This window comes from Numenius arquata, chromosome 5 (genome assembly GCF_964106895.1).
Source record: "Numenius arquata chromosome 5, bNumArq3.hap1.1, whole genome shotgun sequence".
NCBI lineage: Eukaryota > Metazoa > Chordata > Aves > Charadriiformes > Scolopacidae > Numenius > Numenius arquata.
The window spans coordinates 2,751,710-2,768,662 of NC_133580.1; the positions used below are offsets into that span (position 1 = coordinate 2,751,710).

General features: G+C 37.6%; 1 protein-coding gene across 1 annotated transcript in view; it reads left to right on the forward strand.

The window, feature by feature from the left end:
* Positions 1-16,953, forward strand: part of BRWD3 (bromodomain and WD repeat domain containing 3) — a 57,016-nt gene that overhangs the window by 32,586 nt on the left and 7,477 nt on the right. The window contains exons 16-36 of the mRNA XM_074148001.1: positions 263-391; positions 800-1,025; positions 1,688-1,858; positions 3,684-3,867; positions 4,367-4,460; positions 5,095-5,244; positions 6,087-6,163; positions 7,131-7,308; positions 7,936-8,052; positions 8,537-8,644; positions 9,349-9,473; positions 9,662-9,744; positions 10,177-10,288; positions 10,382-10,443; positions 10,544-10,699; positions 11,433-11,553; positions 12,326-12,451; positions 12,541-12,622; positions 14,158-14,214; positions 14,720-14,923; positions 15,123-15,275. Of these exons, the coding sequence (XP_074004102.1) occupies positions 263-391; positions 800-1,025; positions 1,688-1,858; positions 3,684-3,867; positions 4,367-4,460; positions 5,095-5,244; positions 6,087-6,163; positions 7,131-7,308; positions 7,936-8,052; positions 8,537-8,644; positions 9,349-9,473; positions 9,662-9,744; positions 10,177-10,288; positions 10,382-10,443; positions 10,544-10,699; positions 11,433-11,553; positions 12,326-12,451; positions 12,541-12,622; positions 14,158-14,214; positions 14,720-14,923; positions 15,123-15,275 (2,715 nt within the window). The remainder of the gene's footprint in view (positions 1-262; positions 392-799; positions 1,026-1,687; positions 1,859-3,683; positions 3,868-4,366; positions 4,461-5,094; positions 5,245-6,086; positions 6,164-7,130; positions 7,309-7,935; positions 8,053-8,536; positions 8,645-9,348; positions 9,474-9,661; positions 9,745-10,176; positions 10,289-10,381; positions 10,444-10,543; positions 10,700-11,432; positions 11,554-12,325; positions 12,452-12,540; positions 12,623-14,157; positions 14,215-14,719; positions 14,924-15,122; positions 15,276-16,953) is intronic.

The window sequence follows — 16,953 nt, forward strand, 5'->3', positions numbered from 1 at the left end:
CTAGGTAGTTGTTTCAGAACATACATTAAAAGTTGCACTGAAGTTTCAGGACAAAGAGAAAATGCAAGGTTTTGTCTTTATTGCTCAGTGAAGCTTTAATAATTAAGTGGAAATAAATGTAGTTGTAAATCAGTCTTGAGTAGGATGAGAATTTACACAGAATTGGGATTAAATACTTGATGGAGTATGGGTGAAATTTTTGTAAAAATGCTTTTATATAGAAGATGTGATTGTGAAAGGGATGCTCTGTGCTTGCGTGCAGATTGAGGGCCAAGGCCATGGAGCTGTTTTTGATTGCAAGTTCTCACCAGATGGACAGCATTTTGCCTGCACAGACTCTCATGGACATCTGCTACTATTTGGTTTTGGATGCAATAAATATTATGAAAAGGTGGGTTGAATGAATTTTAAACTCCCCTGTATCTTGACCTGATTTTGTCTTAGAAGTATTTGTGTTACAGTTTATTCCCTCACCCTCCCCCAGACAAAGTAGTAATTAGATCATGAAGCAGTTGCTGTTTACCTAAATCAAAAAGATTTAGACAAGAGAATCTCTAGACAGGGGAACAAAACACTAACTTCTACCTATTCACCTCTGTTGGCATCTTTTACTATTCAATATTTGCTTCAGGCTTTAGTAATAAAAGACATTTGTGGTAGGAATCTGTTCTCTGTCATAACGTTTCTTCTGCTGATCCTAAGTGTAGGAGTTGTGGTTTATGGGTATGGGAGCCATTCCAAAGCAGCAAGGCAGCTGCAAATGGCCATTGATTTATTTACTAAATTGCGTTTCTTGCAGATTCCAGATCAGATGTTCTTCCATACGGATTACCGACCACTGATCCGTGATGCAAATAACTATGTGTTGGATGAACAGACTCAACAGGCTCCACATCTTATGCCTCCTCCGTTCTTGGTGGATGTGGATGGAAATCCTCATCCCACGAGATTCCAGCGGCTGGTACCAGGGAGGGAAAATTGCAAAGATGAACAACTTATTCCTCAGCTGGGATATGTAGCTAATGGTATGCTGTCTACAACTCATGCATAATACATGAATTGCCCAGAACTGAGCAGCAGATCAGTAGGATGGTTCTATAAGGATATGTTTGTTTCAATTGTCTTCTGAAACTAGTCATTTAAATTCGGTGTAAAGGTAGGAGATGGGGTGGCTTTATGACATAAAGGAAGTATATGGGATCAACTTGACTGGGGGCAAGAGGAGGGGACAGCAGTATTCCAAAATCTGTGGGCTTCTACTGGGTAGGGGACAGCTTAAAGAATTGTCCCATAAATATCAATGTAACTACGTATATGAGTAAGGAAGCAGGAAGGTAAGAATGACATTGAAAAAATAGCTTTGCTTTGTAAAACAGATTTTTTTTTTTTCTTGTAGATATAAGCTTTTTCAAAAAGAAATCATCCATTATTACCTACTGAGGCATAATTTCTTTCTGCTGTTTTTAAGGGTTTGCGTTTATATTGTATGTGTAGTCTGTAATTTTAGGTTTTTATTGTCACTTCTCTTTTAAACTTTGCCTCCACTTATTACATGAGTGCAGAAGGCCAGCTGGTGATCAGATGTTTTGCAGAACAGACAAATAATTGTGCACAATTTTGTTTCTGTGGTTTTAGTGAAACAGAAATGAATCATTTTATAAGCAGTTGTGGCTTTGTTCTTGTCAAGGTGATGGTGAAGTAGTTGAACAAGTCATCGGGCAGCAAACTAATGACCAGGATGAGAGTATCCTTGATGGAATGATCAGAGAGCTACAGAGGGAACAAGATCTGAGGCTAATAAATGAAGGAGAAACTCTTCCAAACCCTCCACTCAATAGATCCCACTCTGTTAATGGGGGTAAGTATCCCTTCTTTACCTCCCTCATTTCTTTCCCTAAAGCACAGTAAAGTACTAATCAAAACGTGTCAGTGTAAGTTCGGAGGCTGTCTTTGAGGATGCTTTTCTCTCTTGGTTTTTATACATACCATTAACCTGTGTGGAGCAGCTGGATGTTCTGCTGATGCAGAGGAATTAAAAGTTGAAGTTGCAGCTGAGGGCACACAATGGTCTAACTGGGCTGTGGCTGATTACCTGGAACTATTAGACTGTAATTATTCCTGTTATAAACCTTTCCTAACATAATAAATGTAGAATTCACTGTATTGTCTTGATGTCAGTCACTCCAGAGATGATACTTTGTAACTGCAGAATGTCAAGATAACAGTGTATAATTAGAGAATGCCAGTGGAGTACACTGTTGTGACAGACTAATGGCTTCCTGTTGCAGCATAAATGCCAAGGCTGAGCATCAGTGTTTATTTTATAAACATGTCTGCTCTTAGTGTTTACTCAGAAAGCCTGAGATTATTCACCTGGTAAGTGTTCTACTACTGTGATTTTATTTTTAATACACAAAGTGATTAAAAATTTAAAACAATCTCAAATCAGATGCAAACAGCTGACTCTGAAGCAGCTGCCTGAGCACAGTTGCTGTGAAAGAGCAGATGCTGGGGACCCGTGCTGCAAGTCATCCTCAGCTTTTAAAAAATTTACATCTGCTAATAAATTAGTTCTAGGTTAAATGACTGCTTGCACATGTTTGAATTAGATTTCCTGGCAAAGCTCATTAGGATTGCTAGATTTGGAGTTGCTTGTCTTTAAATTGAAGAAGGAATAGGAAAAATATTAGTGAAAAATGCTGAAAATACACTTGCTTTGATCTAAATTGGTATTGTCAAGAAGGTGGCCTAAAAGCCAGCTTCAACTCACAAGAAGTCTTTTCTGCTTCTTAAGATGGGTTGATGTGTTGTGCAGTCCTGGTTCTCAATTTTATTTGTATGTCCCTGTAATTGTGTGAAAGGGAATTTCCAGATACGAGTGGTATAGAAATTAAAGTAGTTACCTTATAGAACTTGCATTGATCAGGGACTTTGATACACGAACTCCCCATTTGTGTAGGTTAATTGGAGTATGTATAAAGTACCCGATATTTAAATAGCTGAATATTTTTATGTACATTTGCACAACCATGAATGCAATACATTCATGTGGTTAAGCATATTTAAGGATGTGGAAATTGTGTTAATGCGTTCCCAAATGATGAGATAAATTAAGGCAATGATGACGGTGATTCTGATATTATCAGCCTTTTGGTCTCAATTTGCTACCTGAAGTGTCTGTTTTCTCCTCAGTACGTAGCACTGTGTTGTGCCACCTGATGACAGGCCCAGGTCAGGAGCGGTGTTGGTGGCACAGTAGATAAATGTTACAAATATAGAACAAATGGAGGTACAACAGAAGACTTAAATCTTATAGCAGTCTGTTGTCAACCTCATCTCTTCTTGTACCGTAGAATTTAAGATTCATGATGTCATAGGCTTTAAATAAGACTTTGATTTGAAGGAAGTACCTTTAAGACTTTTCTCGTAGATTATATTCTTTGCTTGCCTCAGGTGTCTCTAAGATATAGCAAGCGCAGTGATGTTACAGTAACGTATGTGTCACCAGTGGTCCAAGGCCAATACACAAAAATGTTCATCTGAAGCAAAAGTCAAATCCACTCAACGTAGAATAAGCGGTGTTTATCACCAAAAAAAAGAAACTCTGTGCAGTCCTTAAGCTTTAAATTCTAGATTTTGTCGATGATTTGTAGAAGTGAAGAAAAAATCTTGTTCTTCCTTAGCTCTTCGAAGTCCAGGTTTGGATGTTGCATCTCCACCAAACGTTGGTCTCCGGAGGAGTGGTCAGATCGAAGGGGTCCGGCAGATGCATCACAACGCTCCCCGAAGTCAAATGGCAACGGAGAGAGATCTCATGGCGTGGAGCAGGAGAGTGGTGGTCAATGAGCTTCCTCCAGGCATCAGCAAGTAAGATGCGAAGTGAGACAGGGAAAAAAAGATTAATTTGTATGATGTTTAGTGATCCTTCCACCTATTACAGGTTTTAAAAAATTATTTTTCAGAAATGTGTTGGGTTTTTTTGCGTCAGTTTTGAAATTCAGATGTCAGGATTAGAGTGGTAGCCTCTGCTGGAGAGTTGAGAACAGTAATTCCTTCTCTTCATTACTGAATCTTTCTTCAGCAGTTCAAATACCACATTTTCCTGAAGCTTTATTTAAAAAAAACCTTGAAAATAATTTTTATACATTTCAGTTTACTTAATAATAATTATGCATGCTCAACTAGCAAGTTTACTTCCACAACTTGTGATTCCAGGAGTGAAGTATGTGTGGATGCTGCTAGGAGCACTTCTGCACAGGTTTCTTCTAGTGAGGGAACCAGAAGTATTTTAATGTGTCTATTAATGAGACTGTAAAGTTACATGATGATTTATTGAATAAAATGGTTGTTTCCTATGTATCATTAGGGTCCAGGAAGAATGTCGAGCTGCCAAAGGTGAAATTGAAATTAATTTATACACTGTTGAAAAGAAGAGAAAGCCATCCCACACCTTACAACGGGTGAGTTCTTTCACTAGAAGAGAAAACCTGGGTGTGAAGCTGAGCACTGAGAAAAAAAGAGACAAAACCCCAAACCCAATGGTATTAAATTATTTAGAAGATCAATAGTACTAATTGTTTCTCTGGATCTCTGATTTCCTTCTGGAACTGTAATTTGTCTGTCTTTATACTCTAATATGTAAATAGCAGTGGTAAATCTCTATCTTTAAGGCTTCAGTAGTGGGAAGATGCCGGGAAAGGAAAAGAGCGGAGCCGCAGTGGGTGCTCAGTTTGACTTGTGAAAACCAGGAGAAATATTAAAGGTGCCACACTTATTAAAATGGCTAGATATTTTTTAGAAAAAAATCTTATTTCTCCATAACTTCCTTTCTAAAGGCTGCTACTTTAAAAAGTAGAATTGATATTGAACCAAAAAACCACACGTTCACATGCACTGAAATGAACCACAAGTGTGTAAAAGAGATCTTTTAAATTCTAATTGTAGATTTCTTAGTTGCCATCTGTAAATGGGATACAATGTACAGTCGCTTTAGTGAGGCATCTTTTAACTGTGCACCTTTTAACTGTTTAGTAATGAATTCATTATTAAATCTCCAATCTTTTTCTTTTTGTCCCTCCTGTCCTGTGATGAAAGAACGATTACCAAGCGGGAAGTGGCAGGTCTTTGAGAAGAAACCAACGCAAGCGCCAGCACGCCTACCAAACGCGCTCCACCATAGAGCACAACCAGCCAGGAGCAAGTCAGAACGCACGTGCCCGGGAAGAATCAGACAGTTCCTCAGAGGTCTGATACATTCATCGGTTCTTTTAATAGGTTCCCTGTTTAGAAATAGCGTGGTTTGACAGCAGAAGTGGTGGGAGCCCATTAAGGCTCTTCCATCTGGGAAGAAACACTCAAATCATTGAGTCGTTTGGATTTGGGGTGTTACTGTAGTTTGTTGATCTTGGAATGGGAAGGATCGTTTACCTCGGTGCCAGGGCAGTATTCAAAACTGGCTTAAAACAGGTTGTGTATTTTTGGAAATCTGAAACACCTTCAAGTAAATTTAACTGGGTTGTGTTAAACCACTTGCTATTTTGGGATTTCATACTGCACGTATATTCTAGGTCACATCCAGTACTTTGATTTCATCTACATCTGTAGACTGCTGTTGAAAGAGATTGAGTATTGGTATTAATCATTGATATTGGCAAGGGAAGAACTTAAAATATACCAGATTAAATATAACTTGTTCTCTCATTAAGGAAGCCTGCAAAGTAAAAAGAGACTGAACATTGTCAGTTTGTAAATGCATTGAGCATACGGAATAGCTATAAAGCTGGTCACTTGACACTAAAAGTTATTAATCAGACAATTAAATAAGAACTCATTCTATGGTTCTAATACCATTAAAATTCACGGCGCTCTTTCTAGAAATTATATAAGCATATATTATAATGTTAATTAAGTTACAGAAAGAAATTGTGGACTCACTTAAAACTAAACCAGTTACTAAACCAGTAAAAATGAAACCAGTCCTTAAATACACATGCCTCAGGTGAGGCAAATCGTCTAACTTGCTTGCAAAAAAACCAGATACATTTTAAACTGGGCCCAAAAAGTGAAACCTTTTGTTTTTAATACAGGAAGATGAGACCGTTGGCACAAGCGATGCATCTATGGATGATCCTGTGGCAGCATGGCAAAGTGAAAGCAGTTCCAGGTAACTTTACTGCTCTCTTAATTGTTACCAGTAGTCGATTATATACTTTTAAGACAGTTGATACTGTGATATTACGGCTACAAATCAGTGCGGATTTGTTACACCTTGTGACAGATCGAAGCAAAGTGTTTAGTACCCTTCAGCAGTTTAAAACAGTAACCAACAAAAATTGTGGAATCTGTAAACAATTACTTTTATGTATTTGAGCTAATTGTAGAATTTTTATGACAGTATTTAACAGAAAAACAGTGGGAAAAATTCTTGATTTTGAAAACTGACTTCCCCCCCCAATTCTTCATGAAGCATTTCATATTGTATTTTTGTGGGCTTTTTTTTTTTTCACAGTCAAGATCAATTTTGAAAGACCATTTGTAAGAAAATATGGTCTTTAATTAAGAACTGAGTGAAAAAATCAATGCCATTTAGTCATATGTGACAGAAATATTGATGGAAGTGTGTGCATATCTTCTGCTCATATTTCAGTATTTCCTAATTTTTCTGTTGTCAATATGTATTTGTGTAGAATTTCTGCAGTCTCTTATTTTTAGTGTTATGCTTTTATGGCTGGAAGGGCCATGAGCTAATATAAATAGTGTATGTGTGTTATTTGGATATTAAAGAAGTCAGAATGGTATTTTTAGAAGAGTGCTCTAGTTTTCTAAATTTTTCGTGCGCTTTGTGCAGTCAGTTCCTATGAAGTCAGCCTATGAATCAGTGAGATAATTAGTATAAAAGTAGATATCAGCCATAACTGTAGTTCTGTAGTTTGTAATTGATAAAATAATTTACTGAAACACACTAGATAGCACTTAGGTTTTCTTTAAATTCACATGAGAATGCAATTTTGTGCTAATCCTGACATCTGTTCCGCATAACCAGAAGAACAGGTTGAATGTTTGGACCTTTCACTCCATTGTGTGAAAACTGAGGTGCTGTTTTCTTTCTTACAACTTTTTATTATCTACAGTGATTCGTCAAGTGAATATTCCGACTGGACAGCAGATGCTGGAATTAATCTCCAGCCTCCAAAGAGACAAACCAGGCAGGCGGCTCGGAAAATCTGTAGCAGTTCTGAAGATGAAAATGTGAAGGGAACAAAAGGACTGGAGCCAAAACGAAGGAAACTTAAACAGCCTAGAAAAAAGGTCAGCCTTTTTAATTTTCTAGCGTCTTTTTGACTTTATGAATACACATTTTTTTCTTGGAGTGGTTGTTTCAAAGTAACATTTTTCACAAACAAATATACAGTAAGAAAGATCCTATATAGCACAATAATTGTAATACCAGAGTAATTTTTGTTTTGTTTTTGTGCTGTGGTGACATAGATGTACTTCCATTTTCATGCGGGTAGTTCTCTGTTACAGGTGGGATGTTTTCTCCTAGATTTGTACTCTTCACTGCAGTTAGATTTACTCCAAGGTGGTTTTGTTGTAAAATTACAGTGCATCTGTATTATACCTACATTGCCAGATTTCTTTTCTTAGTATTTTTTAAAGAAGACATTTAGAATATTTCTAAGGAAAGAAATACAATATCTTTATTTATGAACATTTTAATCTTCTATTATATTTATAAAAAAACACGTCTTATTCCCTACTGTTTAGTTGAGGTTTTTGGAACGTTGACATTCCAGCATTTGCTTTGCTATATATATATATATATATATATATATATATATATGTAATTATCTGAAGTGGTGTATGAGCAGTTTTTCGTACGTTCTGCCATAGTAATTACAGCTTGCATTCTAAATTTAATGTAATATATTTAAGAAACCAAGCGGACTGCTTTCGATGGAAGGTGAACCCAGTGAGGAATGGCTGGCCCCACAGTGGATCTTGGATACTATACCCCGCCGCTCACCTTTTGTCCCACAAATGGGAGACGAGGTAATGAGTGTAGCAATTCTCAAATTCCCACCCAGGCTGATGAGCTATTAAACGTAGCAATATTTGCGGTGAATCGTGCTCAGGATAGGCTGAGTTTTGATAACGTTTTCCCCCCCCTTTTTTTTTAATGCTAACAGATAGCTGTCCTATATCTCTTTTTGTTCACATGTAACTTATGAGTAGCAGGAAGTGATTGTGGATTTTCAGACAAACCTGCATACTTCTCAACGATCCCAAGTTTGAAAATACACAGTGGGTGTCACTTTGGGGGCTGATATAAATATTTTTAAGGAGAAGGGTGCTGTATAATGAAATAAAGAAGCGGGCAGTGTGCCCTGAAAGGGATAGTGGCTGACGTGTTTGTAGAAATTTTAGAATAAGCAAAATAAATAGATTTAGATATTAGATGGATTTAGATTTAGATAGATACTTTCGAATAAGTAAAATAAACTCTCTCTTTTTTTTTTTTAAATTTTATTTTAAGATCATATACTTTAGGCAAGGCCATGAAGCTTATGTGCGAGCAGTAAGGAAAGCAAAAATTTACAGTATTAACATGCAAAAGCAACCATGGAACAAAATGGAACTCAGGGTAAGTTAAATAAATACTTCAAAGAGCTGCCATATTTTTTTCTGCTTTACTCAGATTTCATATCAAGAGAAGAGCACATACATGTGCCAATATTCTTATATGCGTATGCCAGTGGTTCTATTAATGAAAATAATCGCTTTACTTGAAAAACATCCAGTTGCTAGTCCTACGTATTCAGTGATTCCAGCTGTAATCTTCAAAGGCATCATCAGTTTGTAAGGCAAAGGAAATAGTATTTCATTTAGGATAGAGATCTTACTACCAGCTGATGTTTGACAGGTCACGAACATAAAGGCTGTTGTTGAATTTCCGTTGCAAGAGGAAGAATTTCCTTTGATTTCCCCTGTATGTCGCTGTGCCAGGGGTGAGAGGCCCTGGGTTTAGTCAGGTTTAACCTTCGGTGCCATCAGTGCGGTTAAAACCCGAGGGGTATGTTCCTTAGAACCTTACTACAAAAGTGAAATAATTTGTGGGTATCCTTTTCACAAATCTGCCAAGGGAATGAGCATCTCGTATCTTTTTCATTCTTCACGTTACTGTGATTGATATTTAGTATTTGGAAAAGAAAATTTTCATGGGTAAAATTACCTGGGCTCTAGAGTGGAAACACATTTATTTTTTATTAATATGTTTGGTCTTTTAACATGGATGTTTTTGTTGTTAGCAAGTTAAAATAATACTGTTCCATGCTTATTGATAAATAGGAACAAGAATTTGTGAAGACTGTAGGAATTAAATATGAAGTTGGGCCTCCTACGCTCTGCTGCTTGAAGCTTGCATTCCTAGATCCAATCACGGGCAAAATGACAGGAGAATCATTTTCCATAAAGTAAGCTGCTGAGATGCTGATGCTACCCTTCCTTTTTTTCTCTTGCAAGGCATGATGGTGGTATTAATTAGTTATTACGCCAAACTTGCAAACCAAATGCATGAAATGTTGTGTTTGGAGACTGTATTGTACATGTGGAATTGTGTGTATGGGTCCTAGAAGCAATTTTTTTTGTCTGTTTCACGAAGGTACCATGATATGCCAGATGTTATTGACTTCCTTGTGCTGCATCAGTTTTATAATGAAGCCAAAGAAAGGAACTGGCAAATAGGTGACTACTTTTTTTCCACTTCCATATGTTTTGCAACATTTCTGCAGCTGTCTAATAGGATACAGCGTCTCTCTTACATGATGGAAAGGACTATAACACACATGATATTATAGCAATCATTGGACACTTTATTTGATGTTTGCTGCAATTCCTGTAGCAGAAAAAAAAAAAAAAGAAATGAGAGAAACTGTTAGGAGGCCTGTGATAGCAGAAGAATCTACTGTTACATTGTGATTTGAGACATGGAGGCAGCTGTGACTAATTACTAGAGATGTCAAATTTCTTTCTTTAAGGGAAAGGCTTAATTCCTGTAGTGCAAAATTTAAGAATCGAAGTAGTGTGTTTATGAAAGATGAAGTTGATTCTCTAAAAAGAAGTATTTAACAATCATTTGTGTTGGTCTTTTCCTGAATGCAATCTTTTTCCTTATAGGGGATAGATTTCGCAGTATAATAGATGACGCTTGGTGGTTTGGAACTGTGGAGAGTCAGCAGCCGTTCCAGGCAGAATATCCTGATAGTTCCTTCCAGTGCTACAGTGTTCAGTAAGTATTCACTTGTTTAAGTCTGATAGATAAAAGGTGTATTGTTATATTCAGCTCTAACTTATACATTTGAATGTTTCATTTTTTTAATAGCTGGGACAATAATGAAAGAGAGAGGATGAGTCCATGGGACATGGAACCAATTCCAGAAGGAAGTAAGTGTGTGTTGAATTCCTGTCCATATACAAAGTAAATAGGGTTTGTTTTTTTTTTGCCACTGCTAGTGCTTACTGTTGTGGAATTCTTTGTATTTAGCTGCTTATCCAGAGGAGGTTGGTGCTGGAGTTCCTGTGACTCCGGATGAGCTGACGGCTCTTCTCTACAAACCCCAGGAAGGAGAATGGGGGGCCCATTCCAGAGATGAAGAATGTGAACGAGTAATCCGGGGGATTGAGCAACTTCTTTCCCTTGGTATGTTTGGGGGGAAAAAGGTGGAGGGAATTAAGAGTATCAGCGTGGCAGCACCTGACTGAAGAGTAGATAGGATGGAGTGTTGGGAGCCGGTGTGGGGTATTTGAAATGTGCTCAACTAAATCTTTGAAAAGAGTTTTTTAAATTTCATATGGTGTCCTTTTCAGTTATACTCCTTTTTGTTCTGAGGCTTGACCTGCTTCCTGTCAACTTAATGGGGATTCTCAGTGGGTCTTCTCTAAATATGAATGAGCAAAACATTGAAATAAAACCCTCAAAAAAACCAACCAACAAAGTCCTCACCAAACATCCTCACCAACAAATAACTTGTAGCTAGTTTGTAACAGTTTAATAGCATGCTATGATTTAAATTCTATCCTATATTTATATACAGGACATGTCTGTATTCTTGGTTTATGTTGCTTGTTGTAATATTCCTGTTGTCAGTGCGTATGTCATGTTGCTTTTCAGCCATACGGTTGGCTGCTGGCATGCAAATCTCAGATGCAATACTTAAAAAAAAAATATGCTGTTTTAAGAGTAGCTAACAGATGGCACAAGAGGGAGAACCCTACCCTTTGGGTAACGACATATCCAGCCATAGATCTCTATTGCTTTTGCTGAATTCTCAGAAGGAAAACCCAGAAAGCATTATAAGGAATCTAGTTATCTCATAACTTCCCTTCTGGTATCTTCTGAGGCATTTAAATTATTTTGATCTTTTGTCTTTCAGACATTTCTAATCCCTTTGCTGTTCCGGTGGACCTTAGTGCCTATCCCATGTATTGCACTGTTGTTGCTTATCCAACTGACCTCACCACAATCAGGAGGAGACTTGAAAACAGGTTTTATAGGTCAGTTAGATTTGTACTTGTTTGTAATCTACATTTGCTATAGCCCCGTTGAGTATATGTTTAGTTGAATACTATGTAATGCCACTTCAGCAGTATATTTCTTTGATGAGCTAACAGCATAAGATCAGATTCTATTTGGCCTTGGGCAAAGTGAGTCTTCCTGAATAATAATTTCTTTTGGCCACATTGTTAAGGCAAAAGCTGGTATATCTGGATCCTGGAGAGTCTTTTTTGTTTAACGTACTGAGCCTTACTCTCTGGGTGCGTTGCAGGCAGAGCATATTTGCCTCATCTGCAGCTCTACTGCCTTTGAATCAGGTGCTTTGCTTGAATTGCAGTTGCCAGAAGTGGGCTAAATAGTGCTGTAAACCAGAAATCTCCTTTTTTCCAGTTAGCCTGGGGATAAAAAATGTCCTACTCTTTTTTTTTTTTTTTTTTTTTTTTCTGTCTGAGGACCACTTTATCTCTAAGGCTTTCTGTAAGTGGGAGCAGTCAGCAGTTTCCTTAAGTGGGTTTGTTTCCTCTTTTCATTCCATTCATTTCTGATTTGAAGAGGGATGTTTTTTTTTTTTTCCACAAAGCTGTTGTGGAGACACTGGGGCAGTCAGCAGTATGTGAACAGAAACCACTTACCTTGGTCTCTGGCAACCTGTTTACCTTGGACCTGGATTACCTTATTCCTTTACTTACTGAGAAATCCTACTGAACTCTGAATGAAAATAATCTACACCTTCTCCATCCCTTTCCTTTTTTTATTTTATTTTTATTTCAGGAGAATCTCTGCGCTGATGTGGGAGGTACGATACATTGAACATAATGCTAGGACTTTCAACGAGCCAGACAGTCCTATAGTCAAAGCAGCCAAAATTGTAACAGATGTCTTACTTCGCTTCATCGGGTAGGCATGTTTTTCACTTTATAGACCTGACAGCTTGAGTTTCTGAGATATTTGATTATGTATTTTTGGCTTTTGTTATTGTCCTGCAGGGATCAGAGTTGTACTGATATATTAGAAATATATAACAAGGTGAAAGCAGAAGACCTGAGTAGTACTGATGAAGAAGAGGAGGTAAGACCATTAAGTCTGATCGTCAGAACTTCTTCCCTTTTTAAATTCAGCACCTGGAAGATTTTTGTTGAGGTTTTATTTTACGGGTAGTTGCACTGAGTTTTTGAGATGAGCCTATTTAGGTCATTTGAGTTGTTCACCTGGGGCGATAAGCTCCCTTAAGTAAGTAAAAATGATTCTGGGAACTGCCTATCTTTAATCTTCTCTGAGTACACGATATTTTGTTGTGTGAGGAAGTATTAGTAAGTACAGGGAAAATGAAGTGAGGCTATTACTCAGTCTGCTGAACCAGAAGGACAACAGCTCTCCCATTGTCAGGAGGCAGCAGAGCTGGTTTTCTTATGTAATTCTGTGTCATTTCCCATCACTTGTACCACGGAGTGAAATAACAGGTAGAAACCAGGTTAGATATTGCTTCTTTTCACTTCTTCTCTCTCCTTACACCTTTCCCCCTTAAATGCAGTTTGAAAACATTTTGAAATGTACTATAGTTCTGTTGCAAAGAGGTGACCTCCTGTAACCTAAGTCGCTTGGTTTTGTTTTACTTTTTCAGTGGTGCTTTCTAACACATGAGCTAATACAAGATTTAGGTAGGGGGTTTCTTCCCCTCCACCGTTCCCCCAGGCGTACTCTGTTGTTGCAGTTTTGAAATATTTAAGTTAAACCTGATGCTGCTTGAACACCTATATGCTTATGGCTGGTGCTATTGTCTTGGATTTGTATTGAAACTTAAAATCTATACTACAATGTAATAATGTAATTAATTTTATGAAACTGAAGATACAGTAACAGCATCTATTTTCACAGACTGTTAAAAGAGCATTTTGAAGAAAATGAGGGATTCCCATGACTTAAATAGTAGATCCCCCTTTCCCAACTCGACCTTCTTGTGCCAATTGTGAATTTCTTCTCTTCCATGTCGAGCAGTGATCAGGAGAGTCCAAAATTGCTACTAAAGCACCTTGCTTTCTCTCCAGCCTTTCAAAGAGTGTGTCTTAGTTTATAATAAGTCTTAAAATAAGAAAAAGATTACTTTCAGATTTTTTGTAGGGACTTTGAAGCAATCACTTCTCCTCTCAAAATTAGTTATTTTTAATTAGTGGTAGAAAGCTGTGTACAAAGGAGTTTTTGTTCTAATTTCTAAATCCAGATTCCAAAAGGAATATTAAATACACTTAATGTAAGTGGAACCTGAATAAACAGCTGGTCAGTTCAGCTGCTCAGAGCATGAACATTTAGGTCTGCAAGACCAGGACTTAGCTGAGTCTTTAGGACTGAAAATAAGCCATTCATATTTCTTACATATTTATATATAATTTATATGGAAGCAAACTTGGAAGAGAGATGAAAGACCTTATCCGCATCCACCTAATTATTTTTAAAGTTATTTAAGTCCTAGTTTGAAGCTAGTTTCTGTTTTGCTTGAACCGTTCATTGTATTTGAGGTGCTTCAACTTGTGTTTGTTGTTGGCTGTTTGGTTTTAAACCCTTTTTCCATTGCTGAGGGTGTGTGTAATCATTACCTTTGCCTTTAGGTGGCAGAAGTCGATGTAGATTCAGACGCTCCAGGAACTTCCTCTGGAAAAAGACGAGTGAGTAAATATTTCTGCTCATTCTTGCTTGTGAGAGGAGATAGATCAGCTAATGAAACAGTAATTTAGGTCTAGTTTAAGTTTGTCATAGCCTATAATCTGTAGGACCGGCTGAATTCAGTTGCATGTGTGTGTCAGTGTTGGCAGACCAAGGGAGTTATTGCGCAGGAAAATTTACTTTAATGTTAAAGATTTTTTTTTTTTTTAAAATTTGATTTGAAAAATTCAATTTTCAATCAAAATTGGATGAAAGCTGACAAAATCAGCAAGCCTGGATGTGAAATATGTCGTATCTCATGGGTTTCAGTGTTTATATACTGCCAGAAAAGGCATATTTCTGCAATTTGCATATTGTTGTGCCATCAGCTATGCTTTAATCCTACTGCAATTCTCTTTTTAATTGTGGAAATCTGCTTTGAATCATAATACTAGTAAATTAATAGGAACCTAAAGTTAATAGTCTGGATATTCTGAAAAATGATGAAATACATCTGTTTCCCTGCAGGTAAGACGACGAATAAAAAGACAGCCCACGAAAGCAAGTCCTGATGCTTGGAAAGAGCAATGCAAGCAGTTGTTAAACCTGATTTATGAAAGAGAGGACTCGGAGCCTTTTAGGCAGCCAGTTGATCTCTTCTCCTATCCTGTAAGTACAACTTCCATATTCAAAATTAAAAAAGCCTATTGTTCATCCTTTGGCAAAACATCTGTGTTGGCCACGTTTCCAACCTCTCCCTTTCTGAGCTGGAACGCACCAGGTTCCGTGCACTGATGTTTTCAGGGAATTATCTGCAGTAACTGTCAAGAAGAAATAATTACTTGAGAGCCACTGTTGTGGATGAACACTTAGGTGTTGTTATTGCTGTAGGATTTGACAACCTTTGTTATTTTCTTGTATATTCTTACAGGATTATCGAGATATTGTAGACACTCCTATGGACTTCAGCACTGTGAAAGAAACCTTGGAAGCAGGAAACTACACTAGTCCCTTGGAATTCTACAAAGATATTCGTTTAATATTCTGCAACTCTAAGGCTTACACTCCTAATAAAAAGTCTCGAGTAAGTAATAAATTTTAATCCCTTCTTTACAAAGACCCTGGCCCTACGTGAATACAGCGCATGAAACAAGGTCTGTATCTGGAGAGCAAAGCGCTGCATTGTGAAATAAAACCAAGTAGTGTATGTCAGTTCTGGGACCTGTGGTTATAAACTTGCATTATTCTGCTCACGCAGATCACCACTGAATTTCATTTTCATCTGAACTTTCTGAGCTTAAAGCTTCTGAGAAATGGTATGGTAACCGTTGCAACTATTTCTTTGGATATTTGTAGCAGAAAACTGATCACCAGTTGCTTTTATTTTTTTCAATAACTTATTCCTGGAAACAAGGCTATCAGCTTGATAACTGCATATATATATATATATATATGTATAAGTAGGATCCTTTTTCAGTCTGCTGGTAATGCAAGTATTATGCAGTATGTCTACTGAGAGCATTATGATACTAATTTTTTTTCTAGTTTACTTAGTGTACTTGGCAAGACTTTCACATAGTGTTGCCCGTGTTTCTCAGGTGGGTTTTTCTCTGCAGGCAGGAATAGGAGTTTACTTAGGCAGAGAAAGTGTATTGGATTGGAGCCCTAAACAGGATGTGGCAAGAGGGAAAGGGGAGATCGAAACGTTAGAATATAGATATTTTTATATGAGCTAGGTAAAGTGACTGCTAAGTGCATGACTGATCATGTTAATGTGGCTCTGTCTGATATGTGTTCCTGTGCAGTATATTCCTGTCAGCTTTTCCTGAACTGCAAAGTGATCAACTGATTTTAAAATGTTCAAAGGTTTTGGTAATATATTGTTTATGCTTAAAAAATCACAAGTTGACAGGATACAGTTTTCACCACTGTTAACGCAGAATAGAAATTGAATGGTTGATGTCTTCATCATATAAAAGTAGAAAGAGTTTTGACAGTGTTTCCAAACGTTAAATTGTAATGACCTTATTGTTATTAGGAGAAGCTGCGTATTAAATAAGATGCTTAAGTTGCGACAAAATCACATTTCTGAACCATGTCATTTATCATAGGTAAAGTGCTGGTCACAAAGTCACTGATCATTTCTTGTGCAGAAACAGGGTCACTTATATTAGGAAATTTTTTTTCACTGAAAGCGTTATTAAGCCTTGGAAGAGGCTGCCCAGGGAAGTGGTGGAGTCCCCATCCCTGGAGGTGTTTAAAAGCCGGGCAGACGTGGTGCTGAGGGACATGGGTTAGTGATGGTTTTTGTCAGTGTTGGGTTGATGATCTGGAAGGTCCCTTCCAACCCAAACAGTTCTGTGGTTCTATGATAAACCATTAAGAAATGCATGCCATTTGGGACTAAACTGAAATACTATTACTAAAAGCACAACAATACGTAGAATTTAATATTTCTGTAAAATTTAGATGCGGCACCTAACATGGTGTGACACAAGATTTTGTTACGTGAGGCGCTGTCAAGCAGGAGAAAGAGCTTTGAGTGACGTGTAAACGGTGCTGGATGGGAGGAAGCAGGAGGTTGGGTGATGTTACTTGTCACCGGAGGAGTAATAAATAGTCTTAGCTCATCAGCAGAATTAACAACTCCTGTGATTTGTGTAGGCAGGACGATGAGAGTAAGCTTGAAGTAGGATGATGCCGTGGGAGAGGGGAACTCCAGCCGAGTGTTAGCAAATGTGAGAGAAAGCACAAAATTGCCG